The sequence below is a fragment of the Mixophyes fleayi genome, chromosome 2, assembly GCF_038048845.1.
Source record: "Mixophyes fleayi isolate aMixFle1 chromosome 2, aMixFle1.hap1, whole genome shotgun sequence".
Taxonomy (NCBI): domain Eukaryota; kingdom Metazoa; phylum Chordata; class Amphibia; order Anura; family Limnodynastidae; genus Mixophyes; species Mixophyes fleayi.
The window spans coordinates 288,648,077-288,673,908 of NC_134403.1; the positions used below are offsets into that span (position 1 = coordinate 288,648,077).

Genomic DNA, 25,832 nt, shown 5'->3' on the forward strand with positions numbered 1-25,832 from the left:
CCATTATTCAAGTTTCTGTTTGTAAGAGAAACGCAGCTCACAGAGACCAAACATTTCCTTGTATCATTAAAATATAAAGGGGAAGACTAAACTATTGACCAGGTTCCGTCGATCTCTCTGCTGGAATCTTATGATTTCTGTACTGCTTTAATTGCTGGTATTTTGTACAGAAACACCTTGCGAGAGGTTCCGTACTTGAATCTGCCCCATAGAGGTAATGGTACTTCTTATTAGATAATCTGTATACAAAAGAGAGTACTCTGGTCTAGCTATTTGATCTATGATTAGTGTTCAATATAAACATGTGCAAGCTGAAAACCAAACAAAGTAATAGCAGCTAAAGTGCATAGTAGATGACACATCATATAAGCAGTATAGCTATAGCCCTCTTATATTTTATATGGAAAAATATTTTGGTTCCTTAAAATAATGTTGCCAAAAACCTAAACATTGTAAATGCAGATAAATTAATATAATTTTTTAGTCATAAAATATATATACACCCCCTGACACCTTATATTAGCATAAAGTCCCCAAATATTGTCAGAAGCATAGTAAGTACACGGGTCAGACAGCAGATAGTATTTACATGAATGTGCAGGTCACCGATTTGTTTTGAAGCAGGTGCAAATATCTTAAGAATTTGAAAACTGAGACTGTACTTCTTAAAAAAAAAAATTTACATAACAAAAACTGTAAATTGCCTGGTCACATATCTACTGAAAGTCCATCAATGTGTCAAAAACAAGACACTAAGGTCAGCAACACTCCACACAAAAATAGTTTAGTTTCAATTAATAAATACATTGTACCACCAATTTCAATATCTATTCAAGTGTTGAGTTTATGGGTATGTTTTGGGCTTTTTATTTAGTGTATAGAGTATAGACCTTAATATGTTGCTTAAAGCTACATCCAGATGGGCGTTTTTTCTTTAAATGTATGGCTATGAGCAATTTTTTTCATGTTGCCATGTTTAGGTGTGTGGGAAATGCAGCATTCGTCATTTCCCACCCCTGTACAAGTCGGCTTCTACAAAGAAAATAGTCATAGGCATTTGAGCATAGTTTGTTTAGAATCCAATTCAAGTGAATGGAGAGGCAAATTAGGAGCGTTAAAATGCTTCAAATACATTTTTAGAAAGTGCCCATGGACGTATCCTATGCCACTTTTTTAAGTTTACCATATCCCCTTTCATATATATATATTATTTTTTTTAAATATCGTATTATTTATATATAACGCGCCAACAAATTTCACAGAGAAGTACAGAGTTGGTACATGTGTACACGCACATGACACACATTAGGTCTCGGAAAACATTCTTCATATATATGTAATAATAATTGACTTCTTTTGAGCTAAATCTTTTTTGCTACAGCAACAAAGGGTTCCACGCTCTCCAGAGTCGGTATGAAGTGCATCAACATCTCCAGCTGTTCTATAATCCAGGTATTGTCTATGTGTATTCAAAAGTAGGAGATTTACATCCTGAAACAGATATTGATATGGAAACGTATACTTTTAATTCCTGTCCTGAGGAAGGACGCTTGGAAAACAAGCTTTGTAAAATCTGGAACTGAGCCCGTCAAGGGCTACACTGACTTGGGGAAGGAAGAGGAGAAGAGCGACGTTTCACTTGAAAAAAATCTAAAGGAAAGAGCAGAGAAAGTGAAATTAATTGTACATCGTGTGTAATATTACTACTGATGACTCAAATGCAAAATAGATGGACTGTAGTTAACACATCATTAGATCATGAAATAATTTGCTGCTTTGTCTTTTTTTAATTAACAATACTACATCGACAAGATGATCCAGATAATAATTAGTTGTATCTGCTTGGTAAGCCAGTGGTTATGCACAATGAGAGTATGGCATACTGGCGAGCTGCAGAGCAAACCTAGGTTATGTAGCAGTGAACACATGGAGCTTGCTTGCCTTGTAACAAACAGAGAGCTGTCACATCATTTCTATCCTCTTCCTCTTACTAGGGGTACTGGTTCTAAGACACACAGGGGTATGTTTACTGAAGGCCGAAAAGCCCAATCTCTGCCAAAAATGGGTTCTGTTGCCAGCGATAGGGCTTTGCCCTACACATCAAGGGGTCACCGGCGGCAGTAAGATTCGCTGGGTTGCTGGAGGTAGGTTCAACCCGTCTATTTAACAAGGGGTGCGGCGGTACTCCCTGTTCTGCTAACCCCATCTCAGGATGGCAATGACAGAAAGAAAATCAATGAAAATATGCTTCATTCTTTTACATTTTTTTGTATTATGTTTATTACATTTTTTTTACAATTATTATTATTTTTGTAATGTGGAACTGTGCATGTGCGAGCCTGCTTCACACATACACAAATCACTTTAGACTGCCCAGGCAAAGAGGTAAGTTAAGCCTTTTTGCTATGGGACAGTTTCACCAAAGCAGCTAAGTATTGCTCAGCTGCTACAGTAAGATTCTAGATTGCAGCATACTTGCCTACTTCCAGTAGGCGACGTCCGGGAGAGGGGCGTGACTAATGGGGCGGGAGGGGGCGTGGCGCCTCGAATTGCGTCATTTTGGCCCCACCCTCAAGAGTAAAATGACGGTTTGTCGCAGGGGGCGGGGCCAAAATGATGCGATTCTCTGTGAATCAAGGGAATTGTGGGATGCGGGAGAAATGCCAGCTCTCCCGGGAGTCCGGGAGACTGACCCGAATTTCGGGAGTCTCCCGGACTCTCCGGGAGAGTTGGCAAGTATGCAGTAATACGTGATTTTCCACTGCTACGGTAAGCGATAGAAAATCAGCCATGTTGTCGTATTTTAATAAACAGATCTCACAGAGATCAAGGTATAATCATTATACACCAGAGAAGAGGTTAATGTATACTAGTCTCCAGGTAGGACACATACAGGTCTACAGAATGAAAAATGGTCTGGTAATAAAAGTTGCATTAAGATTGGTGTGTGGATTCTGTTATTTACAAGTCTGGATTGTAGTGAGTTTCTAGCCAGTGGTGCTGAAAGTTTCTAGCACCTTATAAACCTTTACTCATATTTTCACACAGGTATTAACTTATGGGGGTAAATGTATCAAGCTGAGAGTTTTCTGGCAGGTTTGAAAAGTGGAGCTGTTGCCTATAGCAACCAATCAGATTCTAGCTCTCATTTTGTAGAATGTACTAAATAAATTATAGCTAGAATCTGATTGGTTTTTCAAACCCGGCGGAAAACTCTCAGCTTGATACATTTACCACATGGTGTCACCAGAATTTGCCTCCACACTTTATATACTGGTCATCTGAATGGGAATCCACATTGTATGGTCAGATGGCGCTCTGCATTGTTTATGGGTGACATGAGACTGTACTATATCTTTATTATAACTCTTGACACTGCAGTTTTTACTGACCATGTAAAACCATGCCGACAAATTAGCCAGCTACTGCCAGAACCAAAAAGCCACAATTATACTTGGCACAATGTTCTATGCTAACTTGAGATTGATTTGAAATACTATTTACTTAACGCATCTGTCTGGGGACCATTTTGCTATTTAATAAATGCACCTAGTATTTAAAGCAAGCAGTAGCCCCAAATACCTATTTATGACTTGTACTCTATTTCATACTTGCCAACTCTCCCGGAATGTCCAGGAGACTCCCGCATTTTGCGAGAATCTCATGGACTCCCGGGAGAGTGTGGCAATCTCCTGCATGTGGCAGAATTCTGCCCACTTCCTAGTTAAGTAGGCAGAATTAGGTCCAAAATGCCCAAATGGCCCAAAATTATGCAAATTTTGTAGCCCCACCCCCATCACGCCCACCTCCACCGGCAGGCTCCCGGAAGCCAACTTAATAAAGTTGGCAAGTATGCTCTATTTTCATGCTGTATATAGCAGCACAGGACATGTCAATGGGAGGAGAAGTGAGGATTGACATATGAATGAGCTCACTGGACAGATTAGTCCAGTAACTGCTATAACCCATAACACACCTAGGTCAGCAGTTGTAAAGCTGACAAGAAAAATAATTCCGGGTGGATTTTAATCAATATAATGCAGTTGCGAAAAAAATGGTTTGCTAATATGAAAGTTACAAGGAGTAACTAGACCCATAACATATCACTAAATTAAAGATGTGTTCCCAGCTTAAAAAATAGAGATGTAAATATGATATATGTAAGGGTAAAAAAAAAGATTTATCATTACTGGAATCCCGCAGGACTCGGCAATATTAACCTGGTTGGAGGCAGTGTTAATCACATACAGTGTAGAGCATACTTACCTACTTTCTTCTTGCTTTGTCCGGGAGAGGGGCGTGCCTGGAGGGAGGGGGGAGGGGGCGGGGCCAATTGCGTCATTTTGCCCCCGCCCCGGAAATGCCATTCTGGTGCGGGGGCGGGGGCAAAATGATGCGATTCACCGCGAATTGTGTCATTTTGGGGAGCGGGATGCGGGAGATTTTCCAGTTCTCCCGGGAGTCCAAGAGAGTTGGCAAGTGTGGTGTAGAGGTTTTCACAGCTAGATCTGCATTTCCTCATGTATTGAAATAGAAAAAGTCATAACAAAATAGGCAACAGACCTGATCCACCCATACTGCATTCAGACTAAGATTTTTGATAACCATGACCACCAAAGTTCAAGACTTTCATATGTAACAAATAGACAGTTGGGGTCTGTATATGTTACAGAACCATTAGGTTGAAGAAGCTTAAAAGGGAACTAACTTCATAACAGGGAAACTCACCTATAACAGCCTCTACAAAGCAGGTTCATTTTCAGGACTGATGTGTTCTAAAATCAGTAAAATGTGTCAATTTTCATAATGTCACATATAAATCTAGTCTTTGTAAGACACGCTGTAAACATAATAAAGTACATCTATTTTACAGATTATTATGAAGAAAATAAACCCAAATTCTTAATCAACCATATTTTGCAGCTGGAGACACTGGATACCTTCATCTGCATAAAACACTATGGTATGCTTTGAATTACCTGTAATAAGTGCTTGCTTTCGTTTTGAACCATTTGTGACTTCGTTCTCTTCTTGTGTCATGCTAGGACATAACAGCATGTTTGTATCTGGCAGATCTGCATTCAGACAATCAACTTTCTCCCATTTGTATTGACCTTCAAGTGGAATCTCGTTGGCAAAATCAAAATTCCACTTACGTTTGGCCTCTTCTAAGGAATTGTTTATTGTTGCTTTATAGTCCATTTTCAGTCGTTCATGATCCACAGGTCCAAAAAGGTTCCGACAAACCCCTCTACCAGCGCTGCCATTAGACTGTAAGATGGCCCTGGCTGAACGCATGTTTTCTATGAAAAAAAACAAAACTGTGAGTTAAAAGAACAAATACATAAGGCATGTAAAATAATAATAATCTCTGAATCAGTGAACATCCATGACAGCCTACGTAGGATTTTATGATACAATTGAAAAACAAAATGTTTTATTATTCAAAATGTTAATAACCTAAGTATTATGGGGCTCATGTAGAGTTGGACGCAATTGTGCCCTGAAGCAGCATGAAAGAGCGCATTTATGTGCATATGTTCAATCGGACGCATTACGAAATGTACATCAATAGCTTTATGCGATCGATGGCTAAACATTCACTTGGTTGACATTCAGAAGGTAGACCACATTGGGTCGACAATTCGAATGTATACAGTTTTATTAGTTCGACAATGCAAATATAGACAGTATTATATGGTTAGTCATAGTGTTAGAATTAGGGATAGGTTTAGCGTTATTATCGTTGACCTAATGATACTGTACAACAGGCCTGGCCAACCTGTGTCTCTCCATATGTTGTGAAACTGCAAGCCCCAGCATGCTTTACCAATAGATAGTCGCATGCTGGGACTTGTAGTTTCACAACACCTTGAGAGCAACAGGTCGGCCAGGCCTGCTCTACAATCAAATTGTTGACCTAATAATACTGTCAATGTCATTATCCTCGACTATAATGACCTTGTCTATATTATGGTGCTGACCATATAAATGTCGATCATGTAACTGTCGAACATTGGTATGACACCCATCAATAGCATATGCCAAGTTTACATGAGGAGTAACATGTATATACATATGTCCCATGAAAATATAGAGAAAGTGCAGGGATGGCGTAGAGAGGGGGCTTGGCAGTGTTAAATGTAATTATGAAAATCGCATTACCCTATTTGTACACAATACAATAATGTTATGAAGTGTCTTAGGGCACTATTCTCTCATGTGTATGACAGATATTAATAAATGTGTTAGTCACATTTACCAGATAAAATATTAAGTACACAAAAAAATTCAATTCAATTAAATAGAAACATCTGTTGTGCTAACCTTTAAAAACCAAATGGGCATCTTTTTTCCTGCCGCAGTCTGAGTGGATTTATCAATTAAGTAATGCAAATAGATAATATAATATAGGAGCAACACTAACGAATTAAGTCAGGGGGTCAACTCGCAAGCAGTCAATGAGAAGCAACTAGATAGTGCTGCTAATAGTCATTATCTTAATTGTGTCTCATTGCACCAGACCAAGATCACCAGCAAGTGATACAACTTCTGACAGGAGTGTATGCAACTGCATCCAGGTAGCAATTATGTGAACACACCTTTGCTGTACTGGGCCTACACTTACCCGCCCCTTCATGCTCAGTGCGGTAATGCATATTTTATTCAAAAAGAACAAAAGTATGTCCAACCCTACATGGCCCTAATATGAGTGATGGGCAACAGATGGCCCTCTGAGCCTTCATCTGGGGCTCCCAGCTCCTTCAATCTTTATTGTCAGATTTGTCATAGTTTGTAACACATGTTTAAAATGCCTGCTGATATGTTTTTACAGATACATGTTTCTTTCTGTGATTAAGGGCTAGATTTACTAAGCTGCGGGTTTGAAAAAGTGGGGTTGTTGCCTATAGCAACCAATTAGATTCTAGCTATCATTTAATTTAGTGCTTTCTACAAAATGACAGCTAGAATCTAATTGGTTGCTGTAGGCAACTTCCCCACTTTTTCAAACCCGCAGCTTAGTAAATCTAGCCCTGAGTGTATTGTCTTACCCTATTACTGAGTGTAAAAGTGATGTGCGACCCTTTTGAAGTTTAGAGGGCTGCAGTATGCAGCCCTTGAAGTGTATCAGGCTGCCAATCACTACCCGAAATGTCTAAAAGGAACTGTTAACCTGCAAGATTTCAAATCTCAACAATCTTTACCAATATTTTTAAATATGTAACATTTTTAGGAGAAAGAGGTAACACAAAAACAATATTGCATATTGCCTCCCAAAGTAGAGTTGAGCTTACGATGCACTGCATTTAAGTCATGTACTTGGTTTCACATTTACCAGATCAATAAGTGATCTTTAACATCATCATTACACGTATTAAGCTGCCCTGTCCTGCTCATGAAAACATAATATGGTTGAAGAATTGTGTTCAGCCTACACAAACATATGTATACCCAACTGCACACACATAATGTTTGTGTATCTGCTCTTCCCTCCCTGATAAAAAAAAAAATACATGTGTCATTAACCTCAGCCAGGAGCATTTCTCTGCAGAGAGAAGGAAAACAAATGTGATAAAAATAGTTTTGTTTGCCTGTATCATATTACTGCTGTTCCCACCCAGTCCAATCCTATGGTGACATCATTACAGAGTGAGTCAGACATGTCCCAGCCTGCCCAAACATGCACCTTGCCCTTGTACTAGAAGGAACATGTCAGTACAAGTACAGACTTCAGATCTCATATCCAGGGATAGGGGTTTATCAATCTGTAGCTACCCAAGGAGTGCAACTCAGCTGCTCAGTGATATTGGCCTGGAGCAGTAAGGGTTAACCCCTTGCTTCCCCAAGCCAGTCTCTGTAGATACGTGTGTGTGTGTGTGTGTGTGTGTGTGTGTGTGTGTGTGTGTGTGTGTGTGTGTGTGTGTGTGTGTGTGTGTGTGTGTGTGTGTGTGTGTGTGTGTGTGTGTGTGTGCAAGCCAGTCTCTGTAGATACGTGTGTGTGTGTGTGTGTGTGTGTGTGTGTGTGTGTGTGTGCAAGCCAGTCTCTGTAGATACGTGTGTGTGTGTGTGTGTGTGTGTGTGTGTGTGTGTGTGTGTGTGAGCGCTGCTTAGAGTGTTCACAGTTGAAATGAAAGCCCAGATTTGGAATTTCAGCACCACTAGTTTTCAAGAAAGCTAGAAAGAGATAACAAATAAAAGCGATAAACATAGTCATTTTAATTAAATCAAAGTATAAAGTATTTTTTGCATTGATTTGAATCTGTTATTGCCATCCTGAGATAGCGATACCAGTTGAAAATCATTGCAAAAAATACGGTAACAATTTGATGTATAGGGCGAAATGAGGAAAATGTCTATTGCCTGCAAAAACATCAATTTTTGCTGGCACTATGGTTGTTGGACCATTAATAAATTGGACCTTTAGTGTGGTAGCGCTTTTAACAATAGCACTTTTACGCTAAAAAAAAAAGATTAAATGGCACTAGGCTTCATAGCACCCAAATCACTTTGTGCTGACTCACCCGTGGAAGGGTATGAGCGGCCTCTCAGAAGAGAATACTGCATGTAATGTTTTCTGAGTGTGAGCGCTCCGTGTGACATATCACTTCATTGCGTCAGCACAGAGTGATTTGAGTGCTATGAGCACTATAATGCATTTTTATAATTTTGGGGGGTATAAAAGCATTATTGTTCAAAAGGCCTGTGTGACACCACTCGGATAAATGTAGGATCAGACTCTGGAATCAAACCTGACAAGAAACACTGCCAGGTACTATGATCGGTACTAATCCAGAAAAGACCATCAGGAAATGTAAGTATAGGGACAGATTTGCTTAAAATAAAATAAAATGACAAGTGTAAAAGCAGCCGCACAGGACCCATCTGCTGAGCATCAGGAACCATGTTCAATATGACCACACAGACGGGTGGCGCGCCCATAACAGCTATCATAATTGGCAAACTCTGAATATGATATTAAGGAACATTTAGCACCACCAACATTTTACATCCATTAGACAAAGTCATGACTTAATCTTACTGTATTACAAATGCTCCCTATAAATAGATTTAAATCATAGAGCACACAGTATAAGAGTAGAAAGTGAGAATTACATCCTGCATTCAGAAATAGAGAAGTGGTACTGTGCAGTTGTCCTATATTAAATAATGGGGACATTCTCGGGAAAAAAACAAATCTATGAAACCTGGAAAAATGTTTATGGGAAGGGCCATGTGTAAGTTATAGATAGATGCTCCAAGATGTCATTTAAAATCTTATAATCCTTTTCATGTCAAAAAAGTATAATGTGACAAACGTCACTTACAAAAGGAAAATAGTTTCTTTAGAGGTGAAAAGTTGAACGGGATATTGCTACAAATGTGAAAAGTGATAACACAAAGACATAGAATCTCATCTCTGGCAGAAGGCGGATGTCTACATCTTATTTACTTCTATAGCAACCAAAACAGTTGGAAGTTATGGAAAAATCACACTAATGTCTATGATAAATCGGAATGTTCTGTACCATTAGTGATGTCATCTTGACAACATTGAGACACTTGTTCTAAAGCTCCCTCACTAAAAGAAATGAATTCTTAATATTCCGTTTCAATAATAAGTACACATTTACATCTAAAGGCTCAAGAGTAATTGCATCATTCAAAACATGAATAATTTGAAATTTAAAAAACATAGAGGTTGGTCCCTTATTCTTTACATCTGTATTTTTCTTTTTTACTTCAATTAAAATACACATTATTCTTCAACATATATCAATGTTATTGTCTAAAGTGGTTATAATCCATTTGTAGAGTATCCCTATTTATATAATATTACTAGAAGCCTCTTATGAGCTGTAACTACAGATTTAGGTATTAATTACATTTTGGAACTTTTTGAGAATTTCTGCTAAAGTGTTAGCACTGATATCATGTGCATTCTATTATTCTTATAGTCACTTAAGTTTTAGGTAATGCAGAAACACTACCTAAACAAGGGTTAAGACAGTGGTGGGCATCACTGAGGTCCTGGGGGGCTGCCATTGGTCATAAGAGCCATCACCTATGGTGGACAGAAGGCTGCTCCTGATATGACTTATTTTCTCATTTGTTATAAAAAAGAGAATAAAACTTGAATGGGAACAGCCAGCTATAGTATATTTGGAGTGTTCCAGTGAGTAGGGGCATTAGGGGAGTCTCAATGAATGGGTGCACGTGGAGAGGTTTGGGTGCTAATTAGAGAGATGTTAGTGCATGTGGGTTGGTGTGTGTGGCATGTAGGGAGGTTTGGATAGTATGTGGGTAGGTGTGTGTGGCATCTAGGGAGGTTTGGATAGTATGTGGGTAGGTGTGTGTGGCATGTCAGGAAGATTGGATTTTATGTTGGGAGGTGTGAGTTGCATGTAGGGATGTTTGGATAGTATGTTGGAAGGTGTGAGTGGCATGTAGGGAGGTTTGGATAGTATGTGGGGAGGTGTGTGTGGCATGTAGGGACGTTTGGATAGTATGTGGGGAGGTGTGTGTGGCATGTAGGGAGGTTTGGATGGTATGTGGAGAGGTGTGTGTGGCATGTAGGGAGGTTTGGATAGTATGTGGGGAGGTGTGAGTGGCATGTAGGGAGGTTTGGATAGGTATGTGGAGAGGTGTGTGTGGCATGTAGGGAGGTTTGGATAGTATATGGGGAGGTGTGAGTGGCATGTAGGGAGGTTTGGATAGTATATGGGGAGGTGTGAGTGTTATGTAGGGAGGATTGGATAGTATGTGGAGAGGTGTGAGTAGCATGTAGGAACGTTTGGATAGTATGTGGGGAGGTGTGTGTGTGGCATGTAGGGAGGATTGGATAGTATGTGGAGAGGTGTGTGTGGCATGTAGGGAGGTTTGGATAGTATGTGGGGAGGTGTGAGTGGCATGTAGGGAGGTTTGGATAGTATGTGGGGAGGTGTGTGTGGCATGTAGGGAGGTTTGGATGGTATGTGGGGAGGTGTGTGTGGCATTTAGGGAGGTTTCGATAGTATGTGGGGAGGTGTGAGTGGCATGTAGGGAGGTTTGGATAGTATATGGGGAGGTGTGAGTAGAATGTAGGGAGGTTTGGATAGGTATGTGGAGAGATGTGTGTGTGTGGCATGTAGGGAGGTTTGGATGGTATGTGGAAAGGTGTGAGTAGCATGTAAGGAGGTTTGTATAGTATATGGGGAGGTGTGAGTGGCATGTAGGAAGATTTGGATAGTATATGGGGAGGTGTGAGTGGCATGTAGAGAGGTTTGGATAGTATGTGGAGAGGTATGAGTGGCATATAGGGAGGTTTGGACAGTATGTGGGTAAGTGTGGACATGTGGAGAGGAGAAAGTGGGGTCTGACTAATTGTGGTGGCAATTTATTGCAAGTGGTAGGTCTGAGTGGTGGACTTTTAAAGCAAGTGTTGAGCATATGAGGGCACTTTCGAATGAGTCATTGGGGGTGCAGAGGTAATTTTGGGGCTGTTTTTAACCTTAAAATTAAAATTACCTTAAAATAAAGGTCAATATGCGTCCGTTTTGAAGTTTGGAGAGCCACGCATGCAGCCCTTGAATTATATCTGGCTGCCTATGACTGAGTTAGAAGGTCCTTACTTATCTTAGAGCATAACCTCTTAGTGTTAAGGACATCGCTGAGGTCTTAGTGAACTGTTAAGGTCTCCTTAAATTTAATAGCAGAGTCTATATCATTTGGGCCAATGCCAATTAAGTAGTGATAATCAATGTTACATAGGGGTTAATAGTCTTTATTTTTGCAAGCCTACAACACCAAAATATGTAAATGCCTTTGTGTACAAACCCTTAATATTTGGTAAATATGTGTGCCTGTTATTCCATTGTAATTATCATGCTGTTTGCTCAGCCAAGAAAACATCAAATACCCATAGCTCCAAATCGAACAATGTCTCCAGTGGGCAAATTACAATTAACTGAAGAATTCTTGCTTGATTTTGAATTGTAATAACTTTTCATCAAAGGATCTATAATAGTTTGCTTTTTTCAACATGACCTTCTAAAAAATAAATATTACTTTTAAAATAATTTATGTTTTCATATCATTTTGCTTTCTTGTAGATCTCAATCCCAAACCTGGGTGCCTTACAAGCAGGCCGGATGTTTCATAACTCTTTAGGGGTAAAGGAACTTTGAGGAATAGTAAGTGATATTTTAAATTAAATAATATAAATATGTTTCATTGTTATTTTCTATGACTTTGTTTTATTATTAATCTTTTATACTGTTACATCAGTGTATGGTGTGTCACAACTTAGATCAACATAATAACAAGTTATTATTCCAATATAATAATACACACAATATTCATAATAAACTGTTATTATAATAACTGTACACTTTGGAAAAGGAACTATCAAAAGGAGTTGTAATGTACTGGTGTGATAAATTTATAGGATTATGCTTTCTGCATGTTAGTAAAAAGCTTCTTGGCAAGTGACTAATTGCCTTTGGCCAATAGTCAAATTCTATTGCTGCTGGATATCTAAGAATGTTAGGTTGTCAGATACCAACATTAATATTACGCAACCAATGTCACCTGTTCATTTATATTCATAATGCTTCTCCTATACATATAAAAACTACACAAAAAGCACCCTTTATTAAAACTTATTAAGCCTGCACGCACTTTCATTCGGCCTATCAATACGGCTGAATACATTTTTTTTTAAATGTACAAATGAAAGGAGGAGGCAGATTCAGTAGATATTAAATAGATCAACCTGGCCAGCTTGTGACATAGATGCTTAAATATAATACATGTACAAAACCCTTGTTCACTCTCCTTATAAGATGTGCATACATATAGGCAGTGTGGACATTACAAGAGCATCATACATATAGACAGTGCTGAAATTAACACACTTGACTCAGATTTGACTCAGCTGTAAGACCTATTTTGGACAGGATGATGAATACTGACCACAGTAAGTACCTCTAGTAAGAAGTGAGACATTTGCGAACTGCTGCTGAATTATTGAAATCAGTGATAGTTACAGTATCTTGATTTGCCCACAAGATGGCAATACTTTGTAGCTCAAAACATAACGTACAAGTTATTATAGTACTATGGTATTAATTAAAAATTAAAATATTGTTTAACACAATGAAACACTCTTTCATTTGCATTTGGCTCTTTCAATTTGCAAACGATAAAAGTTGTTTATTTCAATATTCTTGAGTTACAGCAACCTTTAATTATCTATTGCCTTAAAAAAAAAAATCAAATGCCAAAACGACTAGATGAAGAGTAAGTAATATATATATTTCATCTTCATGGTCATTAAAATAATTTGTAAACCAGCCATTGTTACATGACTGTCATTACATCATTGAAGATTACATTATATATTACGTTATTATATACAATCGTATTTGATAACATTGGCCACTGTATCAATGCGACTTGAGCCAATGATGTAAACATCACCAGTTGGCGTTGTCCAATTTAAATTGTACAAAAAAGTTCTATCTCTAAAAAGGGAACGTTTCACTTTCTATTTATGCTAAGTGCTAAGTAAGAAAAATGAAATGAAAACTGATGCACTGAAATTTTTTTTAAAAAAAGAAGGACTTTCCCTTTTAACAAGCTGTCATAAACGCCTATCACTTCTCAAGCGATCTATCCCCTAACACGGAAGGAAAAATTTCAGGTAGTGATTATAAGTTGTTTACAACAAATCATATATTCTTATCTTCACCTTAACCTTGGACTCCAAACACTTTCTGCTGCTACTAAGAGAACAATATATCATGTTAAACAACAGTTTAATTACATATGCTAAAAATCTTTTTCTATATATCTTCTTGTGCCATTCAGCTAAACTTATTAACACTGATCTGGGATGATATTTTAAGAACAGGATCAGCAAGATGGTAATCATGAAAGTCATATTACATTCTTTTAGATGTTTTAAGACATAAAATGAGGTGTTTTCTGGTTGTAAAAAAACAACCCAACACACCAATAAAAAAATTGCAAACACCTTTTCATTGTGTACTATGAATATAAAGTGGCCATCTACCTCTGTAAACCACTGAAATGTCCACTGACATTTGTCTCCTCAAATGGGCAATCATTGAAATGTCAGTTGATTTTCTCAATAAGTTGAATAACCTTGAATGTAGGGATGTAGTTGATTATAATAAGAATAATGTAAAGCACTAAGAACAAATTTAAAAATAAGTGCTAAAATCATTTCACATTTTACTACAATAATACTGCATTACAATAACTAGCCCTTTTTACATATCAGTGTATGTGCGTTTACTGACTGTACTCTCTGAGGTTATAGTCCTCATATCCACTGTCATGAAATTACATGCATTTACTATCACAGGCAGCACGGTGGCTAAGTGGTTAGCACTTCTGCCTTACAGCACTGGGGTCATGAGTTCAATTCCCGATCATGGCCTTATCTATGAGGAGTTTCTATGTTCTCCCCGTGTTTGTGTGGGTTACCTCCGGGTGCTCCGGTTTCCTCCCACACTCCAAAAACATACTGATAGGTTAATTGGCTGCTAACAAAATGACCCTAGTCTGTGTGTCTGTATGTGAGTTAGGGATTTTAGACTGTAAGCCCCAATGGGGCAGGGACTGATGTGAGTTCTCTGTACAGCGCTGTAGAATTAGTGGCGCTATATAAATAAATGGTGATGATGATTTGTAATTGGTCTAGAATGAAACGTATTATTTCCAATGTCAGCATACCCACTTGTGTTACCTTTGTGGCACGGTTTTCTGAGCACTTCTTGTTCCCTTCAGTGTGTTTCACACAAGATGACCTCCAATTAATACTCAAATGCAGGTAAAAACGCTAATTAACAACTACATGTGAAACGTCTTTGACATGGGTTTTACTGGCATTGAATTTGTTATCTAATCAAATATCAGTTGTTACCCAGCCAAGTATCCACTGTTTACATTGTAGTGTATGTATGTCTGATTTAAATATATATAGCCTATGTGTATTCACGATTCAACCATTAATATCTGACCTTCATTGTATATCTCTTTGCACCAGATATCATTTTGTTCATTTTGTATATTGATGTCTGAATTAATCTGTTTTGCCTCTATGCTAGCATGTAAATGTGGTTAATGGGATTTAAATAATGGAATATTGAACTTTATTTATATGTAAAATGTCAGACATTTTATCTCTGTACAAAAAGCCTTATTTCCTTGCAGATTTGTGTTTATTAACACGGATTGGAGTTATCATTTATTTAAGTAAATTATTATCATATACATATATCTCTGAGGAATACTCTCAGCTGTTATAATTGCAATAACAGTCCTGTAAAACCTGTAAAACATATTATGTTGAGGTATTCAACAAATGTTCAGTCTTTTATCTGAAGAAATTATGTTAAACAATAAGGTGTTTTGCACCTTATTGGCAGAAGTAGTACCCTTACACCCATCTAAGTTGGGATCACAACACATCGAACATACCTCACAACATTTATCCAGACATATTAAGGACAAAATAAGCCCAGTCCCTAATCCGTGCAAAGTGTGCCAGAAATTCACCTAGAACCCGTCCTATTCAGCCCAACCATGCCCACTTTCTCATACAGTGCCAACTGCTGCCCTATAAGCCATGTCTCTTTCAGGGTCAGCTAAATGGAACAGTCTGCTAAAAGTGGGAGTATTAGAAATGAAGCTCAATATTAAATATTCCCACTCTGATGTCCTCCAGCTGAAAAATTAAAGTCCTCCTGCATTTTGGACAGATGGTTCTACAGAGGACATTGGGGGTAATTCTAAGTGCTAGGGAAGGGACTCACCTAAATACATAACTTGCCAACTTTGGCAAGCTGGCCTCCGGGATATCAGGGGGAGGTGGGCATCTGGGGGCAGGGCTCTGTGAATCGCCCTATTTGGCCCCGCCCCCTAGACGATATTGCACTTTGTTAGCATATTACAGCAGGAGGCGAGGGCACAATGACGCTTTGCTTGCGTCCTAAGCCCCACCCTCCGCCACTTAAGTAATGAGGCGGCCTGGAACCAAGAGGTTGCCCTGCTCTCCCGGGAGTCCGGGAGAACACCCAGAAATTCGTGAGTCTCCCAGACATTCCGGAAGAGTAAGCAATTATGCCTAAATAGTGCCCAGGAGGGGTCATTGAGGTACAGCTCATTTGGGTAGGGCCAACTTTACCTTCTGCTTCATGTAATTGTATGTCATTTGTGTCATGATCAGTGTACCACGCTACACAATATGTTACCACTTTATAAATACATGTTAATAATCCATTGCTGTCAATGTAACTATGAGTGCCATCCTGCCAGCTTGCAATGCCACTACTGAAGATTAATATGCTTTTAATTAGGGCTATGAGGGGATATATTGGTGCACACCTGCAGTATGATGCGACAAAGCACCAGGCATGCTGACGCAAGGCAGGTTACACAGCAGTCTGGTGTCATATGGCATTGTGGTGTTTCTCCTACACAATGCAGCTTAAGTCTCTTTCTTATGTATTAAAAAGCTTTGTACAACGCAGGACTCTGTGTTTGATGGATTCATTACATACATAGTCTGTGGTTTGTAATATAACAGAATCATCATTAATACTGCTCTTCCCTCTGAGAAATAGAATATATCTTCCTGTTAGAGGCATAATGTGTGGTAGTGTAATATATTTATGTATGAAAAGGGGAAGAAAGAAGAAGTAGATGAAACAATAACAAAATCTAAAGTGTATTACTGGAAAAATATGCATCAAACTAGCCCTTATTTAGACATGAATATTACTATTACATGCTCTCTTCCTAGCACAGAGACATTTCCTATGTTGGTGTGTAAAGGGCTGAGTCACCCAGCTGCTAATTACACTGCAGCGTCATCCAGTGTCATCTGGGTCCCTGTGTAGTCACAAGTCTAGGGGAGGAGAGAAACATTGTCTGGGACATGTCCAAGCATATTCTCTGCATAGTCACACACTATACTTTCTGTGTCTGCGTTTGTTTGCTTGTGTGTGTATAATGTTGAATAAAATAAAATGTAAGCATATTTTTATGTAGCTGAAATATGTTTGATTGAAATGGTATTTTTTGGTGATACCACCTCAGAAACCTTCTGTTTCCTAATTATTAAGCTGCTTTTTTTTATGATACTGTAATTAGATAAGTCTGATGGTGTCCTCTGTAAATACATACGCAGGGAAATATGAATGTTTTGCTTCACATCAATATAACTGCACAAAGTAAATCCCCACTTATAAATGGGATATATATCCCGGACACAGTGAGAGAGTGAACTGGAACAGAACAGAATAAGTAGCAAAAGTGATATGTGAAAATGGAACACGTCCGTGTGTTGGCTCGTCTGTTATAATGTATTTGACAGGACAAGTATACAGGGTGGTTTATTCCTGGCGTTTCCTGATGTTGTGTCCCTGCATCAGACAGACAATGTAACATTTGGTGGTGTACATTTATAAAGTAAAGTTGGTGCACAGTAACGTTGCTGTACCTCATGGTACAGATGTTCTTATTTTTTAATATGGTTGAGAGAATGACAGATAACGTCTGATTGGTTGCTATGGCTTGCAGGACCTTTTCCCAATTCCCTGCATGGCACCACAAATCTATAATTCTCCTGGAAAGGAGTCCTTGGATGTGGCACGCTTCTCTCACTCAGCCCTTTCCAATGTTATTTTTCTGTAAATAGCAGTATTTCACCTATTTATATTCCCATCATATGTATTTGATTTCAGCAAATATAGTTTTGATAATATGAACAGTTTTAAGCTTAGGGACAGCTATGACCTCCTGACCAATTAGATCAAGATCAGTCAGATCTGGCTAGTTGAAAAATTTTGGTTGGCCAAACAGCATATTGATCTGTTTGGAGGGAATTCAATTGCCCATGTTACTGCTGAAAGTAACGCGGCCTGCGCACTATTACAGATATTACGGTAATAGTGTGCATTATTACTGTTAGTGCGGTAATGTTTAATGCTGGGTTAAAATTACTGCATTAATGGTGTGTCAGCCGCGTTATTTTTGACAGACAATTGAAACCCCCTCCCTATAAGTAATCGGCTGAAAACAATCCATAGGTCTACTGCGGTCCAGACTTTCACCCAAGCACCAAATAACCAGATCTGTACAATCTCATACTCATGTGTTCTGATTTGCTGCATATTTAATTGTTTCCCTTTAATATCCTGCACTATAACAATCTATAATACCCTTGGGGCCTCATTTAGAGTCGGACTCAAAGTCAATTTCAGGCGTATGCTGCACATTTCCACTGATGGGGCATGCGCAGTGAGCAACAGTTCCCTGCAGTTCCGTCTACTTTTCAGACGCAAGTGTACACTGCGTCTCAGTACAAGGGAAAGGGTGGAACACAGAGTGATGTAGGCGTGACCGTGAATAATTCAGATACTATGGGCGTCTACTAACTACCTTAGTCGGATCAAAAACAGGCGGAACACAGGTCAAAACAAGACTGAAAAAGTGTGGCAGAAATTAGGTGGTGCAAGTAGTTAGCTAACTGCAGGAACTGGTCGCAGCCTGGTAAGGTATTAGGTGTGGGACGCAACTGGGGTTGCATGCCACTTGTAATACCCTACCAAGCTGCGGCACACTGCCACTCCTACTCTTTCATGTAAGTCTTACACGGACATTGCATCCGACTCTAAATGAGGTGCTTGATACTCAGCAGGTAACCTCCTTTCACATTGTAGCAAAATAATGAAACTAGAGATTACTAGATATTATGCAACAAATAAAACACAGAAAATTACAGCAGTTTTAAAGCAGAATCAAAAACACCTGTTATTAAATGTCTATTGAATATATAATGAATGCATTGTGTCATTATGTGCAAATCATCATCTCTAGGGAGGAGACTGTCTAGTTAATCTAGTCTCACAATATCCCCAGATACCATCTGCAAAGCTTTAAATGACATGTTTATGATAGTGTGCATGATAATTTGGTGTGTCACCTCTAATTAGGAATTATACAAAAGTTCTCCTTAGAGTTCTACAAGCCACAGGAGACTCAGAGCTTGCCACAGCCACTCCTTATGTTCCACTTAATACTTTGTGTAGCCATGGACAGCTTACCCCCACCTAAAAAAAATATGGGTTATTATTACCAAACATCTAAGCTTGAAATGTAAATTAGAGATCTATGTTTCAAAACCTTTGTACTTGTGGATGAGAGACCTGTAAGGTTTAAAGTTTTGTATACATGATGAGGACACCAATGCTCTGAAAGATTTGCTTACATGAAGGAAAAACGCTGAGGTTTGGAAAGACAGGACCAGTAGTTTTATAGGAATCAGTGAGGTTCTAAGGAAACTTGTCTAGATTGCTATATATATATATATATTTCATGCTGACAAGAAAAGCACATGAAAAGTAAATAACATTGATCCACTAGCACCTTCACACTGATGTGTGGGCTAATTTGCAATATGTGCTCTTTTTGTTTTTGTCTTACTTATTAAAATACATTATATTGCTTTTTATACACTCACAGTCAGTGAAATTGAAATGCAGTCACTTTTTAACCCTACTATTGGGAGTGAGTTAGAGTAAACATAGAAATTTTTCATGGTTAAATATTATTCTGTACACTTAGGCTTGTATTTTGAGTCTCATGCATCTTAAGATAGGTGCAACCTTAAATCTAGCAAATATGCAGCAATCATCAGCACCTCAAAAATTACAACTGTCTTGGGTCGGCACAGGATTTAGGTATAAATATCTGAGTAATCCACAATAAGATGCATCTCAAAGATGTGTGCTTAATTTCCATCTGCACGCTCTTACTATATTACATTGCACGTAGACGCCCCTGATCCACATCTTGAAGCATAAGGGTTCACAAGTTTCACATACAGACAGCTCAAACTAGTGATGTAAGTTGCTGTGCATCAAATTGTAAGTGACACGCAAAATTATAACAAGCAAATCCACCTATGTCTAAATATAAACTATTCCCTAAGCCAGGTTCTTAAGATCTTAAGAAATCATTTATTTGATGTGACAGATCTAGAACCATAGTGCCCCAGTTCTAAAAAGCGAGCAGTCATTTAATTTGCCATAAAGAACAGCTACACTGGAGGATTCTAAAGCAATGTTGTGTTTTAGTATAACTCAAATTGAAAAATGGCATAAGGCACCACCCAGTTTTACAAATCAATATATTATAGCTAAGTGGTTCCCAGCATTGTCAATGTTGTGACACACCCAAAGACGCTACCTCCACCAGGCTACTTGTAATAACATTGACTGTATGTTAGAATATGACAGTACATAATGCCATAATTGTGAAAAATTAGTGCATTCAAAAAACATAACATCTAAAATCTTGTAACACATAAAGTCTGTTGATGTGACACACTTATGTCCTAGCAGTCTGGCCGGCAATCACTGCTCTAGTTTCAAGAGGTGTTCAATGTTTTCAAGAAACACGCCATAGGTGCAGCCATACCTGCAATTGCACATGGTTGAGTAGGACCTGCAAAATTGGGGATCAGTCACGACAAATAGGTTAAAAACACTGCATAGATTGTGTGTCTGTCACCTCATTGCCTTCTATTCCGCCAGGTCTGTGCCCAAGATGGTAGCTAAGGTGGTGATTTTGCGGACATACAAATAATTTGTCTGGACAACGAGCTACATAAAAAACCCAATTAAATCTGTAGCACATTTCCATTGAAATACAACATGTATTAGTGTTTTAACCACATTGGTCCAGCTTAAAAACAAATGATCAACTTAATGTACGCGAATTTACTTAGACACTATAATTACCGACATGTCATGACATGCCTTTAGGGCGGACATACAGTCTTTTAATGAAATGACACTTGCTTCTTGCAAAGTTAACCATTTGCTTATAGATAATTGCTTGGGGGCTTAAAGTTTCTGAAAACAAAATCCAGAAAAGAGGGAAGTGGGTGGCTGAGATTGCTAAGGAAAACATTACGTTGGGGACTGCTTTAAGTTTAGAGGTAAATTTTCAAGGCAGCCCCTATCTTGTAGTGCAGGTGAGATAATGGAGTGCTTTCAGCAATTATGTTCAACAGGTTAATTTAAAAAAAAACAGCTATGTGCTAAAATGTAAATTGCAGTCTTAACAGCACCCTGGAGTGATATGAGACCATTCTCTGAAATTATGTTTTGCATTTCATTAATATGATCCATATACAACTTAAGTATATTTAGCAGGAATACTGTACCTCCCAGCATTTCACATGACTAAAGAGGAACATGTTGGAGCATATCCTTTTCATAAATCTTTACGCACGATTTAGGGGAGAAATGTACATTTTTGTAACTTATTGCCCGGGTATATTCATACTATGCGTTACATAATTAATAATGCACAGCATAACCTTTAAAAATATTTTGCATTTCTATGTATAACCTTTTTATATACCACTTTGTAAGTAAACACAGAAATGCTTAGTTACAACATCTGATTATAAATATATATATATATATATATATATATATATATATATATATATATATATATATAGATAGATAGATATGGTTATGGATGCATTGTAAGGCTTGTAAAAACCAACTGTTAACCTTTGATTTATGGCATATGTATTTAAGTACAGGTACACAGTGCAGGAAAAAAAGACATATCAAGTCATAATAATGTACACCTAGACATATTGTTATCTAACAGACCATATGTTGGAAATGTCTCGTCACGCAATGAATGTGACAACTGAGTTAGGTGTGGGATTACCTGAAATCAACTCCGCTGAAAAAGAAGAATTGAACTTAACCATGTACGCTGTGTCTTCAGTAATATTTTCCTACTGTACATTAAGTCTGTAGTAGTACAGAATTTGCTCATGGATTGTTTCAGCTGGAATTCTCAATACTTTATTTCTATTGTTATATACTGATGTACTTTTTAGTCTATAGCAGTCTTAAGCAACCCTTAGCTCTCCAGCTGCTGTAGAACTACAAGTCCCAATGTTGTCTGCCAGCCAGAGGCTAGAGAGCCACAAGATGTCTAGAACTGATCTGTAGGTGTCAGGGCATAATATAATGTGTCTGTATATCTATCTATCTATCTATCTACAATGAAAGTCAATACATCTTCACTATATTGTGTCCAATACTTGGAGTTCTTCAGTTGTGGTTAACCTACAACTCTCATTCTTTTACTGCAGAGCTTGCTCTCAACAGCTACATTCGCTTTACATGGTGTTTCTGTACTAGTGTGCAGCTATTCATCAATACAGCAATGAATTACCGTACATTACAAAGTATTACTGATCATATAAATGATATTGAATTTAAAATCAGTATTTAGTTTAGAAAGTTAACATAAATTACTGCAATTACTAACTATAAAATATAACCGCATTGTGCCATATTTACTATAATATATATCATATATACAATGTTTTGTATATAGTAGTGCTGCTTTTGTAATTAAGTATGGTAAGTGGTATTATCAGTAATAGTTTGAACAGGTAAGAAATATAGGTGTGCTAAAACACTTTAGCATATATATAGAGAATATATGTCACTACCTGAAACCATATTACTTAATCACAATACAATACATATGATAGTTATTAACAAATTGGTGAATATCAAATCACTGTTAATGTCCTCTATTACTATTAAGTGGTATGCAATGATGTCAAGGGCATGCCAACAAAAATAAAAACAAGCAGGACAGTACTGGATAAGGGGCAGAAGAACAGTCCTGGGTGAGGGGTAGGAGAATAGGCCTAGGTGAAGGGCAAGAGAACAGTTCTGGGTAAAGGGCAGGAGTACAGCCATTTGTGGGGAGCAGGAGAACAGACCTGGGTGAGGGGCAGGAGAACAGTCATAGGCGAGGGGTAGGAGAATAGCCCTAGGTGAAGGGCAGGAGAACAGTCCTGGGTGAGGGGCAGAAACACAGCCCTTTGTGCGGGACAGGAGAACAGCCCTGGATGAGGGGCAGGAAAACAGTCCTGGGTGAAGGGCAGGAAAATAGTCCTGGGTGAAGGGCAGAAAGTCAGCCCTCTCTGTGGGAAAGGAGAACAGTCCTGGGTGAGGGGCAGGAGAACAGCCCTGTGTGAGGGGCAGGAGAACAGCCCTGTGTGGGGGACAGGAGAACAGCCCTGTGTGAGGGACAGGAGAACAGCCCTGTGTGAGGGACAGGAGAACAGTCCTGGGTGAGGGGCAGGAGAACTGTCCTGGGTGAAGGGCAGAAAGTCAGCCCTCTCTGTGGGAAAGGAGAACAGTCCTGGGTGAGGGGCAGGAGAACATCCCTGTGTGAGGGCAGGAGAACAGCCCTGTGTGAGGGGCAGGAGAACAGCCCTGTGTGATGGGCAGGAGAACAACCCTGTGTGAGGGACAGGAGAACAGTCCTGGGTGAGGGGCAGGAGAACAGCCCTGGGTGAGAGGCAGGAGAACAGTCCTGGGTGAGGGACAGGAGAACAGCCGTGTGAGGGACAGGAGAACAGTCCTGTGTGAGGGACAGGAGAACAGCCCTGTGTAATGGGCAGGAGAACAGCCCTGTGTGATGGGCAGGAGAACAGCCCTGTGTGAGGGGCAGGAGAACAGTCCTGGGTGAGGGGCAGGAGAACAACCCTGGGTGAGGGGCAGGAGAACAGTCCTGGTTGAGGGGCAGGAGAACAGTCCTGGGTGAGGGGTAGGAGAGCAGCCCTGCGTGAGGGGTAGGAGAGCAGCCCTGCGTGAGGGGTAGGAGAGCAGCCCTGCGTGAGGGGCAGGAGAACAGTCCTGCTTGAGGGGCAGGAGAACAGTCCTGGTTGAGGGGCAGGAGAACAGTCCTGCTTGAGGGGCAGGAGAACAGTCCTGGGTCTTGAGGACCACAACTGCGCAAGTTATCCCCATAACAGCAGAACAGCAGATCAGCCCTGGATGAGGGGCACCAGAGCAGCCCAGTGCATCTACTAGATAGGGATCAGAATAACTGCGCACACTGACATCTCCATCCGTATTTCATCTTACTCTTCTCTGCTACCATCTCAAACGAAGTGTGGTACTGCCGGCGGTAGCACAGGTGTATCATCATTACATAGCTAACACAACTATTGAATCAAATGCAGATTTTTATAGGTAACAAACTCTGGATCAGAAGTCTGCAAAATCTAGGGTGCAGATTAGGACAACATCTCTTAATAAAAAGGTCTAAAATGACAGCATTAAAAATAGTTACTTTAAATACTTTAAAGTTCTGTAAGGGTTAAGTCACCAGTCCATTAGCCTGGCTTTTGTTTCCTACCTGTGCTATGTGTCCAGCAGGCTGTGTGACCCGCGACGAGCTGCATACACTGACTGACTGGCAAGCCCGGCTCACGTCTGTACTATTACTACACACTGAGCCGGCTATTTCTATAAACGATTACGTCAGTCAACTGGAGATCCCAGCTAGGGGCGGGGTCTGTTTGGGGGCGTGAACTTCGTGACTCCAAGCCTGAAGAGTCAGGTTCCTCCCTGTCTGCAGAGAGCAGTGATGTTTACACATGTACATCGTACTGACTGCAAATATATATTTACTTGTTATAATAATGATCTGCACACGTGTTTCATCATTCATGTACACAAACGGTCATTTATTGTCAATACTATATGATCCTAGGGAAAATATCCATATACAATGTTAGCTACAGGGAGACACATTTTAAGTAATATACAATTTTCCTGTTTTAGCGACGTTATTATTTTCATTAATATTCTTTTTAATACAAGTGACTAAACTTTTAACTTTACATCATCTTAAACCACCAGATTCAACGTCTTGTAGTAGGAGTTTAGCAAATATGTGTACTATTTGTACATTTATATATCACTCATAGTATTGCATATGTTTATTTTTTTATCATGCTTCAATAACAAAAGTAGAAGTACAAACTAAAAAAAGTGGCAATAGCAGCTATATTTCTATAGCGCCACCATATTATACAGTGATGTACAGACAATATTTAATTTAAATCATTATTAGCTGGGTCCACGCCTTGATTTTAGTACTTTATCGTACACCTCAACCTTCAGTTTGTATTTAATACTCTATTTTTTCTCTTTATTTGATCTATAACCTGTGCTTGTTTAATTATGTTCTTTGTTAATGGTAATTATTGGACTGAAATCAGAATCTATTTTCTATAGCATGGTGCACAATGACAACATGGCAAATTACCAATCTTTATTTTAAAATAATTATTTGGTTTGTTCCACTGCTACATGTGTTTGTACTATCCTATCCACAAATTAATGTTGAATGCATAGTATGCATTGATATGAAATATGTGAATGGAATTGTGGAAAACATAGGATGTGGATTGAGGATGACAAGAGAGGAAGGTTTGGTTGCAGCTGCATATAGAAAAAACTTTTACCCACTAGTATATAATCTGACTGTTATAGCAGAACATATATTAAGCAAAACAGGACAATAAAAGACTTAACCTCGTACGTCAATTTCTGTGGTGTACATATATACATCTCCGTAGCGTGCATGCGTACCAACATGCGTCTGTTTGTCGATTTGAACACATGTTAGTCTTTAGTCCCCCTATGACTTGTGAGGAGGAACAGGACTGTCAACAGGAATTTCATACCCTGATACAGCAACTTCTTGGAGCCCATTCCATAGCCACAGATGGGGGTGTGGTCATAACAGGTTGATGGCTCCTCCCAATACACAGACAGGCCAGGGCCTTTTGCACTTGCACCCCCCCCTCCCCCCCCCCTCAGTGCCTCTGAAAAATAGGGGCCTGTAAGCTCAATTTGAGTACAGTAGGGTCATGTTCACGTAGGTGTAATACGCCCTCTGGAGATGTGGCA

General features: G+C 39.1%; 1 protein-coding gene across 2 annotated transcripts; it reads right to left on the bottom strand.

The window, feature by feature from the left end:
• Positions 1-387: 387 nt before the first annotated feature.
• LOC142139069 (cyclin-dependent kinase inhibitor 1B-like) lies at positions 388-24,379 on the bottom strand. 2 transcript variants are annotated; one of them, XM_075196347.1, is made up of 4 exons: positions 24,271-24,379; positions 4,980-5,303; positions 4,729-4,775; positions 388-1,650 (listed from the first exon to the last, which is right to left on the bottom strand). In XM_075196347.1, exons 1-3 carry the CDS (start codon positions 24,314-24,316, stop codon positions 4,741-4,743), a joined length of 405 nt encoding a protein of 134 aa, XP_075052448.1. In that variant the 5' UTR covers positions 24,317-24,379; the 3' UTR covers positions 388-1,650; positions 4,729-4,740. The 2 variants fall into 2 exon arrangements, with proteins under 2 accessions (XP_075052448.1, XP_075052447.1); XM_075196346.1 differs by lacking the exon at positions 4,729-4,775.
• Positions 24,380-25,832: the final 1,453 nt, after the last annotated feature.